The 16,948-nt window shown below is 41.7% G+C and overlaps 1 protein-coding gene across 12 annotated transcripts in view; it reads left to right on the forward strand.

Annotated features, from left to right (window-relative positions):
• Positions 1 to 9,282, forward strand: part of SLC8A1 (solute carrier family 8 member A1) — a 350,799-nt gene extending 341,517 nt beyond the window's left edge. For all 12 annotated transcript variants that reach the window (XM_045828239.1, XM_045828237.1, XM_045828235.1 and 9 more), the window contains one exon: positions 5,775 to 9,282. In XM_045828239.1, the coding sequence (XP_045684195.1) occupies positions 5,775 to 6,151 (377 nt within the window). In that variant the 3' untranslated portion in view covers positions 6,152 to 9,282. The remainder of the gene's footprint in view (positions 1 to 5,774) is intronic.
• The last annotated feature ends 7,666 nt before the right edge of the window (positions 9,283 to 16,948 follow it).

A 16,948-nucleotide genomic window follows, 5' to 3' on the forward strand; every position in this document is an offset into this window, starting at 1 on the left:
GGGGTGTGGTTTTTCTCATTAAGTTCCTCAGTGACAGCAGAATTAGTACATAAATAAATAATACCTACATTTCGTTTCTAAAAGGGCAAGGCAAGCAGTGCATGGAAGAGAGGAAAGAATAGAGAGAGGAATGCGTGCATTGTTTAAGCAAAACTCCTAGCCTTACAGCCACTCGTGAGATTAGGACCTTAAACCAGAAGATCTCATGTCTTTTTATGACTTGGGTTATATGGGATTTTCAAAATAAAGAACCTCTTTGATTTTTAAGAACAATGTTATGCTCTATTATATTTTTAAATGCAGACGATCATAATGTTAATACATCTCTAAAGGGTTTATAACTCCCCAAAAGTTTAGATCATTGCATCAAATCAGAATTCCTTACCACTTACTTACATGTGTGTGCTCTTGGGGTCTAGCTGTCGTAGAATAAAAATAGCCAATAATACTGAGCACTCATAAGTGGCAGGCCTTACTCCGAGTGCTGTTCACGTTCACTCATTTCCTTCCAAACCCTATGACGTATTAGGTAAGCTTCTTACCTGGCAAGTGGAGGAGCCAGAATTCAACTAATTTAACTTTCCTCCTCCCTTGGCCTTTCATAGTATGCATGCATGCTGGCACAGGTTTTTAAAAAAATAAGCAGAGCTTAACTTGAGAGTGGGAGAACTTTAGAGTTAAGCGGTTCCAGCCCCTCCACCAAGCCCACCCAGGTTGTTTCATGAGCAAATGACCACTGTCTCTGAGGGCATCGCAGTCCGTGAGAGAAATCAGCTTCTCCGTGCCTCTCCCCAGTTAGCTGCTTCCCTGAACCTCCAGGATCTACTCCTCCCAGCAAGGCTCCCAAACTGTGAGCACTTGGAGCAATAGCGTCTATTACATGCCTTACAGATCTTTGGTTCTCAAACCTTGGTACAAAAAAGAATAAACTAAGGCACTTGTTAAAAGCACATCCCTGTGTCTTTTTCCTCAGAGAGTCTGATTAAGTGGGTTGAGGGTGTAGCCCCAAATTACCATTTTTTAACTGGACTCTCCCAGTATTTCCGATGTCAGTGGTATTGCAAGCTTGGTTGATATTACACACGGTGTTTGAAACGCAATCATCGCTACTACCATTTATTACATGGCCTAACTCATATAAATGGATAGCTGGCCAATAGGATTTGAACAAATAATTTTCCAACACTTCTTACCTGTTTTTAAAATGTAAATGACTCTGTGCTGTGTGGTTTCATTTCATAAATATTGCCACTATTTGATCAATGGCAATATCTTCAAATCTATAGATCTTTCTTCCTATGATCTTCAAATATTTCATTTAGGTTATTTACTTATTTATTTATTTATTTATTTATTTTTATTTATTTATTTTTAAAGAGAGGGGAAGGAAAGGAAAAAGAGAGGGAGAGAAACATCAATGTGTGGTTACCTCCCATGTGCCCCCTACTGGGCACCTGGCCTGCAACCCAGACATGTGCCCTGACTGGGAATTGAACCAGTGGCCCTTTGGTTCGTAGGCCTGTGCTTAGTCCACTGAGCTACACCAGCCAGAGAAGGTCATTTATTTTTTAAAAGGAGAGGATATTTTATTATCATCAGTGAATTCAGATGAAGCAAGGTGGTCATGTACAAACTCCTACGAAAGAGAAAAATCACACTGAAATCATATCTGTGAATTGAGCCCTTTGTATCCTGTGCAGCATCCAAACAGTGAAGTTGTGGAAAGTCTTGGAGAGAGGTTCTATGTACTAGACATTGAAACCAGAACCTAAATAAGTGAAGTGTCTTGCCCAAGAACACACACAGAGTTAGAAAAGCCAAGAGTCTCCTTGATGAGGCTTCTCCCACTACTCTACCACCAAGCTCCACACACCCTCGTCCGTCTCCTGTGTTGTCAGTAATCACAGATGCCGGGGGCATGCGGGCATGTCTCCATCAGCAGATGGGCTTCAGTTACAGTCACTGTCACTGTCGATTCCTGAGCACAAGTCGCTTGAGAGTAAACAGCTGGCCCCCAAAGTATGCCAAGAGTCAGAATAAGATAAATCACCTGGGGTGAAATGCGTGCTCCAGACGATACATAAATATGTCTCCTGCAGGAACGTAAGAACTATCCTTTTCACAAAAGAGTCATTTAAGGCTACATCTACATGGAGCTACAAAGTCTGAGAAATTCAGATAAAAAACAATTTCTGGAGGAAAGGGAAGTGGGTTGACCTGCTGCATACCAACCAGATGATTTGGTCAAGGTTATATATAGTGAACTCAAGACAGATCTGCGGGGAATAACTATGACCTGACTCGGTGGCGTGCTGTCTCCTTCCAGCCGCGCTGCCTCCCAGACACATCTTCCCTGTTACGGACTCACAGTCATGGCTACCAGGGAGGCAGGACCATACGACTAATCTAAAATTTATTAAACCTCAAGGTGGCAGTTAAAAGCAAAAATTTCTTTTAGAAATCTGGCCTGAAGTATACTTGCAGGGATATGTCTACACATATATTCCCATGACTTGGCTGGTGCCGATCACATTGAAAATCTGATTTACATGTTTGTATTTAAGAGGCCAAGTTCTGAGTGTGATTACAACCCGTTCTGAGACCACGGCAGTAGTTATTTCTTGGGCTTTACTTTGGGGGTGTCATTTGAATGATTTATTGCGCTGTTCAGCCATCAGTGGGTTACAGGCTTAGCATTCAGGGCAGGGCTCTCTGCACTAAGCAGCAAGGCATAGAAGGAGGGACTTCGAGGAGATTCCATCACACTTCATTTGGAAAACAGAGTTGTGTCTGTTGGAGCTAAGGTTAATGGTTTGGATTTCTGCAACTTCTTTTACATGGCTTTTGTACTGAAGACAGACAACAGCCCTGATGTATACAGGCAAAAGGCCTGATGTATAACCCAGATAAATAAGAGGCCCAAAATGTGTTTTATTTATGTGATAAGCTAGTTGCTTTGGCTACCCATTTTTAAGGAATCCAGAGAAAGACGCTTGCAAACAGGAGAAGTACCATTACAAGAATTCTCATGCGATGCTCACAATAAGCTATTGAAAAATGGCTTGAGGGAGTGGGAACCCCTATGGGCCCAGGTGTGTCCTTCATTTCTGGTAAAAGGGCTGGTACAGGTGTTCGAGGTCCTCAGACCCAGTAATCTTTGATTGTATACCTCACTGCTTTCTGGCACAGTGGCGGGGTGCCACCCAGAAGCTAGGGTTTCTGTGTGGGGAGAGGACTCCTAGAAAGTCCAGCATGCCCTGCACCACGGGCCTGGGGAAGAAAACAGGTGTGTGCTGCAGCACAGCACCAGGTCACCTGCCCCTGCAGCATGGGGGTTGGGGGGCTCCCCCACTGACAGTCCACCTGAGGTGGCCATCTGTTCACCGCCAGCTGCTGTGGCAGCCACGTCAGCACAGATGAACATCTCAGGTGCCCTCGGCAGAGGCCGAGCTATAAGCTGCTTCCTCCTGCCTAGGACTCTGTTCCTTTACTTTCCTTGCTCAACTGCCTGTCCTTGAAAAAGAAGAGCAAAACAAGTTCTTTTTTTTTTTTTTTGAGGCTGCTGCAACAGCTCCTAATAACTCTTAATGATGACGTGCAGGAGACCATTAAGATTAGTCTTGCTTGGCTTTTCCTCACCAGCCTCTGTGATTGTCCAGGTTGGGCTGCAGTGTGGGATCTAAACACACAAAGCAGCACACCCCTGGGAGGGTGGGGTGCAAACTACCTACAGCCACTTCAGTCTTTGCCGCCACTGGCAGAGGAAAGGGAAGAGCCTTGTGCGAGAACCTGAGTGAAATGGACCCAGAAGAAAGGAAGACTTTAGCCTTCCTGGAGGGGCTGTGTGGCGTGACCCATAGAATGGGCTCTGAAATCCAACAGATTTGGCTTTAAAATCCTTATCTTTTGACTGACACCCAGTCCAATGGCACTTCTGCTAAATAAGGAATAATAACATCTACTCCATAGAGCTAAGAGGGTTGAATGAGACAATACATGTAAAATGAATAGAGCACAGAGGAAGCATGTTTGCTTATGTATAAAATAGCAACTAAAACCTGCTTTCCATCACAGACAAAGGCCAGAGTCAGCGAGATGGGCCCTTAAGGCCTAATGAGTTCCCTTTCAGAGAGAATGTGATACTGCAGGTTCAGTAGCCACTCAGCAGCCTAAATAACCTTCTCACTCATTGTAAAGCACAAGCATCCACAGGCTGATTTAAACTGAAATGCTCCATGTGTCATCCCTATTGGAGATCTACCAAAGAAGGGTGGTGGCAACAGAATAGCAACCAAGGGGAGAAAGTAGTCCAGATATCATGCAACCACATGCATGCTCAGAGCATGCCAGCGGACTCAAGAGGACCAGAGCACATGCCATGACACCTTGTGGTAACATCACACCTGCCATTGCTGGCTTTGCAAATCTGAGTTCAGTCTGAAAGTTATTAACATCTACTATAAACTACTGTCTACTATAAACTACTGTCCACGGTATTTTGTAAAGGCAGCTGAAAGGACTTTGATATCAGTAAGCAGGCAATTGCACAGAAAAGAAGTTGAGTATCTTGCAAGCTTTGTTTACATGGTTTTAAAGGAGCTATTTCAGATCCTACCTCAACTTTTAGTAAACTGATCTGGCTGGCTCTATTCATGTTATCTTTTCCAAACAACAAAAAGGGCTCCTCTTACTTTTGTACCAAACAAACATTTCACATGTATTATTTCAACTAAACAATGACACTCTGAAGTGAGTGTCACTAGGCCCATTTTGCAGATGAGGAAGTTGAGGTCATCTGCTTGGGTCACACATTCTGTTGTGAAGGCAGGATTTGAGACCCTCTGGCTCACTGGTGCTCTGAACCTGCGCTCTACTCATTAAGCCTACAAGTCACTTTGCCCTACTCCCTGTATGCACCACGACTTTCCTGTCTTTAGAAAACGATGCATTCAGGACTGTTAGTGGAAGAACTGAAGATGGTCATTGGTACCCATAGCCCAGCGAAAGGTAAGATGGCACAGTGAACAAGCATTTGCCTTGAAGGCAGGAGGCCCAAGCTCCAGCCCTGATGTGCTTCTTCCTCACTGTAAGATGTTGCATCCCTTGCTTCCCATCTCTAAGCCTAGTGTCCTCACCTATAAAGTTTTCTCCCCCCATAGAATTATCACAATTGATGCAGCAATACAGGTGAGTCCGCTCTCCTATTCATAAGGCTGTAGGCGAATGCCAGCTATTATTATAATTCAATTAGCTTCAGTGCCACTATTGAATCGCTCTTAAATCTTTGAAACTATCTCCTGACCCCTTAACTTTCTCATCTATAAGCTAGATCTGATGACTCAGCATCTTTTAGTAATTCCCTCCACAGCTGTTTTTAAACTTGAGTGACCTAGAATCTTTTGGCATGTTGGTAAGCCAGATTCCTGAGCCTCGTAATAGTCCCTCTTAAGAAGAACCTCACAGATTCAGATGTAAATGGGCCATGATGGCTCTGAAAAATGCTGCCCTGTAAGTTCAACGCTGCCCTGTGGCATCTGTGCGTAAAGAACTCGGTCAAGATCACCTGTAACACAGCCAGCACCTAGTCCTCCAGTCCTGACTCCTGGATCCGGTTGTTCCGACCGCACCATTGGGACTCCCGAGGACGTCACAGCCCTGTTGTGCTCACTGGGTTTCCACGGGGGGTTGATTCTGGAGTACACAGCTGAAGCTCACAGCACTCCACAGACATCTTTAAAAGGCTGATTAAGTTTCATTTTGTTCTTCCTCCACAGACACATTTGCAAGCAAAGTGGCAGCTACCCAGGACCAGTACGCGGACGCGTCCATCGGTAACGTCACTGGCAGCAACGCGGTGAATGTCTTCCTGGGAATTGGTGTGGCCTGGTCCATCGCTGCCATCTACCACGCGGCCAATGGGGAACAGTTCAAAGTGTCCCCTGGCACACTAGCTTTCTCTGTCACTCTCTTCACCATTTTTGCTTTCATCAATGTGGGGGTGCTGCTGTATCGGCGGAGGCCAGAAATTGGAGGTGAGCTGGGTGGGCCCCGGACTGCCAAGCTGCTCACATCCTGCCTCTTTGTGCTCCTGTGGCTCTTGTACATTTTCTTCTCCTCCCTGGAGGCCTACTGCCACATAAAAGGCTTCTAAAGGAACAATCAGATGTAGTAAATTTATATATATATACATATATATACATAAAAAATTATGTACAATGAACAGAGGAAACTGACATTTGTCATGTTCACTTACCTGCTGATGGAATCCAGCTTCAAGAGCATACTTGCTAGGGCTGAAGTGAGAAACCATCACCTCCCATTCCCAGGGGCATCGCCACATTGAACAAGGCGCGGAGGCAGGGCCGTCTCTGCAGCTCGGCCTAGAAGGCTGTGTTCTCTCCAGGTTCATAAGTCATTAGGTCTTGGATTTGTTTTCTGTTTTGGCTTGTTTTTGATGGGGGTTGGGAGGTGGTTGATGTTTGCCTTTTATTTTAGTTTTGCTTTGTTTTGTTTCGTTGGGAAGAATGGGGTTTTTGCTTCTCTCGTGAGAGGTGATGGCCAATCTCAATGCAAATGGATTTTTGGTCAAAATTTAAGTCATTAAGACTACTCTCCCTCCCCCAAACACTTTAAAAATTATTTTGGATTAAGAAAGGATATGGGCACGGAAGAAGAAAGAAGCATGTCTTCACTATGTTGCTAAACCCAAGCTTATCTCTGGAACGTGAGCAGAGGTGAAGCTGTCTCCAAGAAGAAGCGTGGGAGCTGGAATGGAGCCAGGAAAGCTGATAGTTCTAGACACCGTCTGATATTTAAAGATACAATGCCTGGCACTCTTGTTCAACAGGTACAGGAATAACTTGCCTGGATTCCCAGGAACATGCAGAATCCTTTAGTTCTTATCTCTTTAGCTCTGGATTGTGATTAGCGAGGCCCTTTTCTGGTGTCCCAGCCCAGCTAACGCCCCCGGTCCCCCACCCCCACCCCTCTCCTCCTGCCCTCCAGTCCTCATGCAAACAGAAAGAATCACCTCATTCAAAAAGCATATCATCTTTTTCCATTTGCATCAATATGTGTCCCAGTCCCATGTCGCTGTTGCCTGGGATCATCTATTGGTTTCATTCTCACAAGCACCCATGGCTTGCACAATCCTGTTTCGGTCGTGACTGAACATTTGCTCCTTCTTCATGTGCCTGTTTGGGAATGTTGTTGTGATACCTGTTACACAGTGCATGGAAGAAAACAAATAAAACAAAACAAAGCGTTATCTGTATATAGTAGAGTATAGCATATACTGTTCTCCCATTCAGCGATGTTAATTGGACATTGAAGACCTAAGTGAGTTTTCTTTTCACCTGAGTTGTAACCGTTGTGTTGTTACTGAGTTTATGACTAGGGATAAAAGGAGAAAATGGCGTCATCGTTTACGGAGCTGCACATTCATTTCTAAGAAGCAATAACTGTCACATGGGAAGAAGCTAAAGCTACTGAGAGGACGACAGGTAAACTTCAGAGTCTCTTCATGGAAAAGTAGCCATGTGGAACACACCAGAGGCCTCTAAAACTCACCTGTTGGTTCGGGAAGGCCAAGGAGAGAGGTGTAGAGAAGTGGATGCATTAGATGCGCCTGGGCTTCGAGAGCCTCCGTTCTCACAACACCCCCCGCCCCCCGCCCCCGGAGTATTTATTTTCACATCTGCTCTGTCTGGCACAGAAGGTAGATAGTGCTGGTTTGTTCATTTTATTTTTTTATGTGAAAGGCTATTTTGAGCCCTGTTTCTTTCACCATCCAGACCCCTCTGGTTGTATCTGCAGTTCCTGAGTAAGAAGGAAGCCAAGCTGACCGATGCGTCTTTAAAAGTGAATCTTCTCTATTTGGGACTAAGGGTCAGCAGTTAAATGAGATGATTGCCTTCCAGGAGGATTGCACTAGGAGGTTTTTAACCTTGAAACAGAAATGGCTCTTTCTATTTAAAAATACCAAAGAGCGTGGATAAACCCACATTCCAAAGTAGTGAGTCCGCTAACGAGGAACATGGAAGGATACTGGTCCCCTCTCTGAGATGATCTACAGAGTCCCTGGCTGGAGACAACCCCTAGCGCTCTGTGTTGATTCCAAGATACTTAAGAAATAAAAACTCTTACTTATTTTTTTTTCTTCCACTCATTGATCATGATCATTCATTACTTAGTAAACATTCATCTGAATGAATAATTAAATGCTGGTTACCCAGTCAATATGCCAGGTACTCTGCTACCTCCCAGGGTCTAAACCATGAATCAGACAGCCCAGGTCCCTGCCCTCAGGGGGCTCACAGTTAACGTGCTTGCTCTTATCTTGAGTAAAAATCAACCCAGCCATGTGGAAACAAGATTTATCTTGCAAAGAAAAACACAATTATGAAACTTTAAAAATAAACACATTGAAACTGTGCAAATACAATTGTTAAAATACCTAAGATGTATTTGTTCATTAAGAGGGTATAAGCATAAGGTAGGGATAGCATCCCAGGTATCCTCGGCCAGTATTGCAGGCGGGTACCTCTCCTCATCTTACACCAAGGAAGGCCATCCTGTTGGGATTGCATCTCACGGAGGAGGCCCAATAAACCCCAGTTTTTATCTTGGTTTGACCGTGATTCTTCCCTATGCCCCACACCTCTACAATTCTTACCTCCTGGAGACGCACTCCTGGCCTGTCGTGGCCCCACACACTGGTGGCCTGACTCCTCTGGGGACACATTCTAAACCCCCTTTTCGAAGATTTGCTAAATGGAAAGGTAGCCTAGAAACACCAAGTAAATATTGTCAAGGATTATGCATTTAAACTTTGGAAAGGTTTTTGTACTCATCTTCAGCCATATTTGGAATGTCGGTGATCCCGTAGCAAATTGTTACAAAGGACTTTTGAGAAATTCTTGCCATTGGTCAATTTCAATTTCAAAGCTTTTGGATTTGTTTGCTTTTTAAATTCTTATGTTATAGGGAAAATATGATTCTGGTTGTTCAGGGTTTATTAATAATCATAGCTGTGTAAAACTATTTTATTTTGTTTGATTATTTTATTTTGTGTGTCTTGTGCACAGCTGTAGGGGGAAATGCACTACTGTGCTGTTCCTTATTCGTGGTACACATTACTGACACAGACAAATAAAGTTTCTAATTGTTTCTGACTTAATCATTAGTGATACAGTATACTCTGTATGGAACATTCTCTCTCCTCATTGTCATCCACTTCATTTTTTGTTTTCATGTTTTAAAGAAATAAAAACCCAAAAGGTATTATTGTGCAATTGGTATCCTCATCCAAAAGAAAGGAAATAGTATTCAACTCTTGCAAATGTCAATCCTTTGGTTACTCAGTGTTTTCCTTTTTAATGTCCCAAGAGAGCCCAGGGTCGGAATATTATCTGAGAGTGTTGAGATAAACGTTGGACATTTCTCCATTTCATTGTTTTCTTACATCACATAGTACTACGTTATCTACATCTATTCTGCATCCAAGGACGTGAGCCCCAAAACAGTTACACATCACATGTTAGCATATGGTGCACTACGTCAAATCAATCCCAATGTAACTGATCACCAAATGGCTTTCCTAGTTGTCCACTGTGTGCATGCAAATGATACTCTGTTCACCTGACCATCTTTAAAATGTTTAGAATTCCTCATTATACTCCTATGTGGTCATGTGTGGAACACTTCCATATGTGAAGGAAATAAGGTATAATTTAAATATTTTCTTGGATCAACAATTAATGTTTCCCGGAACCCAACCTGTGGTGTATCATAAGATGAGCAGCCAACATTTACTTTTTTAAAGGGCAAAAAGAGTCATTAAATGACCAGCGAAGCCTTGACTGTTAAACATCCCTTCAGCAAACTGCCGTGGCCCAATGAGGCTCAGCCTTTATAAGCTAATTCAAATTCTCTCAAAGATTCTAATTTAAGCCTGCCACAAATGGAGATTGTATAGAGCTTTGGTTTCTGAGGTCAACAACATAAACGAACACACTAAGTTTTTTCTCATTGCTTTTCAAGGAAAGAAATGTATAACATATGTTGTTTTAAGCAACCCTGAAGACACTCTGGTAGGTTAGGTGGCTGTCACACCCAGTGCAACACCTCTCCACCAATGGTCTCATTACTAACAACAGCTCCCTGGCCACACTGCCTTTTCCACTCAGGACTCCCTGCTGATTACCTAGACCAAAGCCCCTGACCCTAACCCGTCAAAATGAAGTGAGCTGACTTACTTGCGCTGTGTACATCTGAGAACTTTGTGGAAGCAATTAGAAGAACAACAGATTTCCTCTGGGTGCAAATAAAGCCCTCCATCTTCTAACGGCCACGGAACTTCATGTTCTCAAATCAGTCCCTTTAAGATTTTTTTCAGTGTTTCCTGGCTCAAGATGTAGAGAATCTCTTTTGATTCTCGCTTTCTGTCTTTGATCTGGGGCATTACAGCTGGAGCAAGTCTTAGGAATACTTTCATAACTTCAGGAACATTTGACCATTTCACTATTGACCATATACAATACTGTATCTCACCCTGACCTACAACTGGCATTTGGCGTTTGTTGCAGTCATCACTCCCCTGGGTCAAGGCATTCTAGCTGTTGGTAAAACATTAGCATTTCAATCCATAAATGAGTGCATTATGCAGAAGATACCTACAAAATCATATTTATCTTACAGAGAAAGAAAGAGGCCATTATGAGTGGATTCATTGTAGGGAGGTCAGAATGAAAGCCAAACTTTCAGTAATGGATCGCATCTCTGCTCTTCATTTTAAGCATATGTCCTTCTTACTTCTAGCCACATTCGTCGTCTTCCACCAACTGTACTTCCAGTGTTGGGTAGTCCTGATGGTATTTCATAGACAAGGATAACATAAGGGGAAGCAATTGTAAGTTGTGTATTTCATCTTTGGTACTTAATTAGGTCAGGATTAATCACCTCCCAAAGCAGACGATGTGTTATCCAAAAGAGGGGCAACCACTGTGATGTGGGTCTCTTAAGGGAGTGAGTGTGTCTGTCTCCAGCCAATAGGAGATGGTGAGTATCTAGCTTCCCACGACTTCCCCCCTGCCTGCCACAGTGTCGAAAATGGCGCACTCGGAGGCTCTCCCAGTTTTCAGTTTTGTCAGAGTTCCCCTGACTTAATCCCCTATAGGACATTTAAATCAGTGGTCATCGTATAAATTATTATTATTTTATGTATTTATTTGTAGGAAATAAAGCATCACTTCATAACTTCAAAACTCAACATGACTTCCTAGTTAAAACTATGACCCGCATCTTGGCAGGAACGCTTGCCTGCCCCAGACGGCCTGGTCTGTCTGTAATCACTGCTCTACTTCACAGACGCCTGACCGCCCATGCTCTTCACAGTCGTGCAGCCCTGACCTTTATCAAAGGTCCAGAGAGGTGTCCCCTTGGGAATGTGCCATCTTAATCTCTTTTCTCTATCTCTAACCTTGGTAGTTCTTGCAGGGCTGCTTGCATTATATTCATCATCCTCCACTCTCAGCTCACTCTTGCCTCTCAGCAAGGGAGAAAGGCTCATAGACATGTTATTCTGAAAGTGAATTTGTCACAGGAAAAATTAAATATAATTTCACCTATAAAAGAGTCGTTAGATCAGTCATTGTAGGTCACAGTGGCATGCTCTGGCAGATTGTTGGTTTTATTCCTCTTTGGAGCACATTTTGCCTGCTTCAGTGCCCATCTCTTTAGCTTTTTCTATCAATACTCGTGGGTATGGGTCAAGGATAAGGACCCACGTACACCCGCTAAGGTGAAGTATGTAAACATAGGAAAGCATCCCTCACAGCTTCCATGCCACCAAGAAATATGTGTGCGCCAAGTGCTTGCCTCTGTGCAAATGGTGGGAAACTTCATGTTAATAAGCAAACACACTGGAAGAGAAATTAGTTAACTCCGATGTCACAGGGTCAATGTGGATGGTCAGTGTCAGCCTAGCAGTCCCACTTCGTTGATGACAAAGACAGAGCCACCCAGCCAAATCCAGGAGTGTGTCGTGGGGAGGGGACATTGATCTATAGCCCCTCTCTATTACAAATTGTTCATTTACCTGGAAGGATCTGGCCCAGAGATTTTTAACAACGTTTTTCCTACATTCCCAAATTGAAACAAATCATTGTTAATTTACAGAATTGTTTTCTCATTTTTAAAATTTTTTAATTATTTTTTTTCAATTACAGTTTACATTTAATATTCTTTTGTATTAGTTTCAGGGGTACAGCATAGTGGTTAGATAATCATATGCTTCACAAAGTGTTCCCCCTGGTATTTCCAGGACCTGCCTGGCACCACACATAGTTATTACAATAGTATTTTATTAGACCCCTTGAAGCCATGTGGGAGGACAATAGAAAAATTCTCTAAGTAGACTTTTCCTAAAAATGTGATTTTTAGGTTTGTAATGGCCTAGATTCTAACAGGAAGATCCCAGTCTTTCCAAATGGAAGGAATAATCCTATGAAATAACCAAATATATAAACACTTCTCAAAATATTTAACCTAAAATAAACTAAATTGCATAAATGTTTAAAAGTAATATGACCCACATGTCTAGTTTTGAGAAAAATTAATTGCTCTGTCAGAAACTTCCTACCTTCTTATACTCATCTTAACATTAAACTTTGAAAAATACTCCAAGGAAGAAATCTTAAAAGATTTTACATTCTCATAATGCTCATATAATTGAGTAATACAGCTAAAATAATGATTTGGGTGAGAATTATTTATGTGATTGTCAAAATGTATCTTAAAATGAGAGAATCAACAAGAAGAAAATGTGTCACTATTTCATCACTGACTGCCCTTGTCTAAGATATTTGAAAGGCATTACCCTTAAAAAGGGGATTACCAGTTTCCAGCAACAACAGTACAACTTAAACTTGGATTCTCAGTTTTTATGAGAAAATCAAAGATGGGCATACATAGCTTTTGGCTTTGGCAACCAAGAAATAAACAATGATCCTTTTGGCACACTTTCGCATGTTATCGAGTTATTTTGTGAAATACACTGGACCTCACGATAATGCCTTCAATAACTTCACTCTTCTTTTTTTAAGCCGTGAAGTTCCTAAATTTCATAACATAATACCTTGACTATTTCACTGATAAATGGCTGATTCCATTTTGATGTTGTTTATCTTTCCAAACCTGTTTTATTATTTAAAAGAGTCAGTATCAGATGGGGTACTGAGCTGGCGTCTAGCCCAATTAAATGATAAAGCCCAGCCAGACATACCTGTAGGTGAAAGTCATCTGAAACACAGGCCTTTTCATGCACAGCAAGTAGAATTGTTGTTTTCTATCTTCTACCTACCAAAATGGCTATTTCAACTAGTATAGAAACAAACAAAAAAAAGATGTGAAATGCTAGTTTGAAGACTATTTCTGTGAGAATCAGACACGGTTTCAGCACTGTCTCCTCCATCCCACTGCTCCCTAGAGCACAGAGATGCACACAGAAATACAAAAATAGATAATGCATGGCAAATAACTTGAATTGCATTTTTTTATGTCTAGGATTGCCAGAAAAGCCCACGTCAGGTCAGTGTTCCTTTTCATCAGATCTCTCTTTTAAATAAAAAAAGGGGGCAAGAGATGGAAGAAGACATGGAAGGGGATGAGATGTTTTTTCTCCTTTTTAGCTAAAGATGCAATTCAAAGTTGTTTGAAATTACTTAGAATATTGTTAATTATATGTATTTTTCTAAACACAACTAGATTTTTTTAAAGGAATTCATTTTCTTTCCTCCATTTAGCAAGCATTTCTGATCAAGCGTTTAGGGTCAGTTAGGGCTCCTTTCTGATTTTTCTGATCACCCTCTCTCCCTTTTCAAAGGTGTTGGAAAAATATTCTTGTCTAGGTCAAATTGTGGGGGATTAAAAGGTTGAGATTTTATATTTTTCAGTGGTGGCTGACATTATCTAGAAATGTATTTTAACATTTTGGGAGAAGAGGAATGGGAGCCCCACCCAGTTCTGCCAAAATACCTCATCATCTAGCGCCACGTAGCTACTCCACTATCTGTAATTTAGCTTAGATGTTGTCCACTGAACCGACTTAATTTTCATAGTGGTCTTGTCGCAAGCAGTTTCCTGCCGAGATCTTACTAACAGGCAAACTAGCCCTTTCGACCATTTGGTACATGGGATTCCTTCAAGAGGAAGGATGAGGAATGGGAAGATGGGGGCATAATGGTGATGCCAAGTCATTGGAGACTATTTAACCAACTGCCTCGTTATATAATGGACCCTATTTGGGACACTTACTACTGGAAAAACTGGAAGGACTTCATTTTATTGTAATTTCATCAAAATTGTTGTGGTATTGGATCTAAGCAAAGGATAGCATTGTGGAAACACAAAATTATTTTTATTAGCTACAACTATTATTGTTACAATTTGGAAGAAAGTATTTCTTTGATGTTTCAGCCTGAAACTCTGAGAAGAATAGGTTTTTGCTGCCATTGGTAACCCTATAGGAAATTTGACACTGAATCTTATTTGCGACAGATGATGCCTACATTTAATCTGTGATATTCTCAGGTTGTTCTCACAAGTTCTGCATAGATTTACTTTTTAAAAAATGAGTATCTTCCTCATCAGATTGGTTGGGAATTTTCCCAACAACGGGTTTCACATTGTTGAGAAGTGAGTCTGGCAGCCACCAAAGCTGTGGAGCCGTAGGTGACATCAATGACTCGGCTTCTCTGTCCCCTTTTCCTACTTCTGACTCTGAGTCCCTGTGCACAACCTTCAGAAGCAGCTGCAGATGGCGAGAGAAACTGAAAAGGAGAAAAGTTGTCCTCCCTTTCAAAATGGGCTAGATCTGCTGCTTATCACCTTTAAAATTTTGTTAAATTTTTAAACTTTTAAATGCAAGCCAAAGAGAGATGCTTTTAAATACCAAAGTGAAGCAAAAAAAAATTGGCATTTTTGGAAGCTATAAAGATAATGTGCATTAATTGTTGAGACATGGGATTTAATGACATCAGTGCTCAACCACTGCCCTCCCACCATTCCATTCACACATTATCCCGAAGCAAACAAGCAGTGAGTGGGGCCAGAGAGACAGATCCTGATTCATTCCATTACCAGATAAGGTCAAGAACTAGGCAAAGTAGATGGGTGAACCCTAGTCCTTGAGCCAGACCACCACCCTTACTCTCCTGACGGATATGGTCTGTGAACATTAGAACAATTCTGGAAATACTTTTTTTCACTTGATATGACCGTTACCTACAGCAATTCCTTTCAGCTCTGAGCCAGGTTATTTTGTTCTATTCGAACCTTTGCCAACAGTCCTGCTGCACAATCACATGCTTATTGCCTGCGTGGGGAACAAACCACCTTTTCAAACTGGTTGTCATGGAACTAATTTTTAAAAACATTAAAGAAACAGCATAGCCAGGTGGATTGGGTGTAGCAATGAGGAGTCTGAACTTGGATTTTTTCCTTCCTATCCAATGTTCTGACTATCCAACCCTAAAAGTGATCTCATTAATAAAATGAAAATAATTGCTTTGTCACTGCTTAGAATTAATTCACACCTCTTCAGAGCTTGAAGCTTCCACATACCAAAATGAGGTCCATCGGGAGTGTTAGCATGGCTTTACCCAAAGGCCTGATTTGTTTTGCAAAGAGACCAGCACTGGGTTGGGTCTTTTTAAAGCACCTGACAAAACGTTTCCTAACACTTGGAAACAATGACAAGGGTTCAGCACAGGCTCCTGGGTTATAGAGAGTAGGGCTTCTGACAGGATCTCCTGATGTTCTGCTCCTCTTTCTAAGTGTTTATCCGTCCCGGTTCCCAGTGGAATACTTCCCACACCCACTCAGCCAGGGGACTGACATAGCTCCGGGCTCAGCCTTTTATTTCCTAATTCTCTCAGGAGACACAGCCATTCCAGGGCTTGTCATATCAAAGAGAGAAAAAAAAAAAAGACAGGTGTCTCATTGGTCAATGTGTTGTACCAAAACGCAGACCATTCTGATTGTCTCCATAGTAATAATTTACTCACAAAATGACACTTTTTTAAGTGACTGGAACCCAGGAAAAATATTTGAGGAAATAAATATCTTCAACTACTAATGCAAAGTCAGAAACTGCTTTGATGCCAGGATCTTAAAAGCCACTTTACCTTCCTGCCCAGCCTTCACAAATCCAGGAGAGTTACAAGACTCCAAAAATGTTTGGACAGGGCTCGTGAATTAAAATTCAGATCTGGATACTGGAGCTAGGTAAATATCAACTGGAAAATTAACCTGAGGAAAAAGAACCTGAAAGAAGTTAAACCTAAGAGGACTGAAAATTAGTCAATTTAGCAAGTGTGTCTTCCAGGATCATTGACTCACTTTATATTCAATTAAAACTTTTTAAAAACATCTACACAGTCAAGGCAGTGGAGCAATTTTTAAATCTAAGAGTTTATTTTTCTTAATTACCCAATTTCATAAACCTCAAGCATTTATTTTGTACAGTGTTAAACTAGGTGCCCTAAGATGGTGTGAAGAATTTAAGGCAAAAGTAACTTCAAGATAACTAACTCTAGGCCTGAATTTAGGAAGAGTCCAGTTATGACACCAATTAAATTAATCTGTTTTATTTTTGGTTTGTTGGGGGTTTTTTTGGCCTAGCAACATTTTATCAATTTTAGACTGCTTACTGGAGCCATTCTTAAGCTTATCAAGTAACTTTCTTTTAATGGAAATAGAAATACTAATTTTCTTCACATTCTGCCCTTAATCAATGAGATCAATGATTCCGGCCCCACTGACACATCTAGAGCCTACAACACGGCAGAGACTGTGTGAGGCTGACAAACGGTCTTTTATTTAACATTCCACGTTGGTAAAAACTTGTTCCAAAGATCATTTGTCTCTCCATTAGTGAAGCTTTGTTTTT

The sequence above is a fragment of the Phyllostomus hastatus genome, unplaced genomic scaffold, assembly GCF_019186645.2.
Source record: "Phyllostomus hastatus isolate PE091 unplaced genomic scaffold, TTU_PhHast_1.1 phas_scaffold_78, whole genome shotgun sequence".
In the NCBI taxonomy this organism is placed as follows: domain Eukaryota; kingdom Metazoa; phylum Chordata; class Mammalia; order Chiroptera; family Phyllostomidae; genus Phyllostomus; species Phyllostomus hastatus.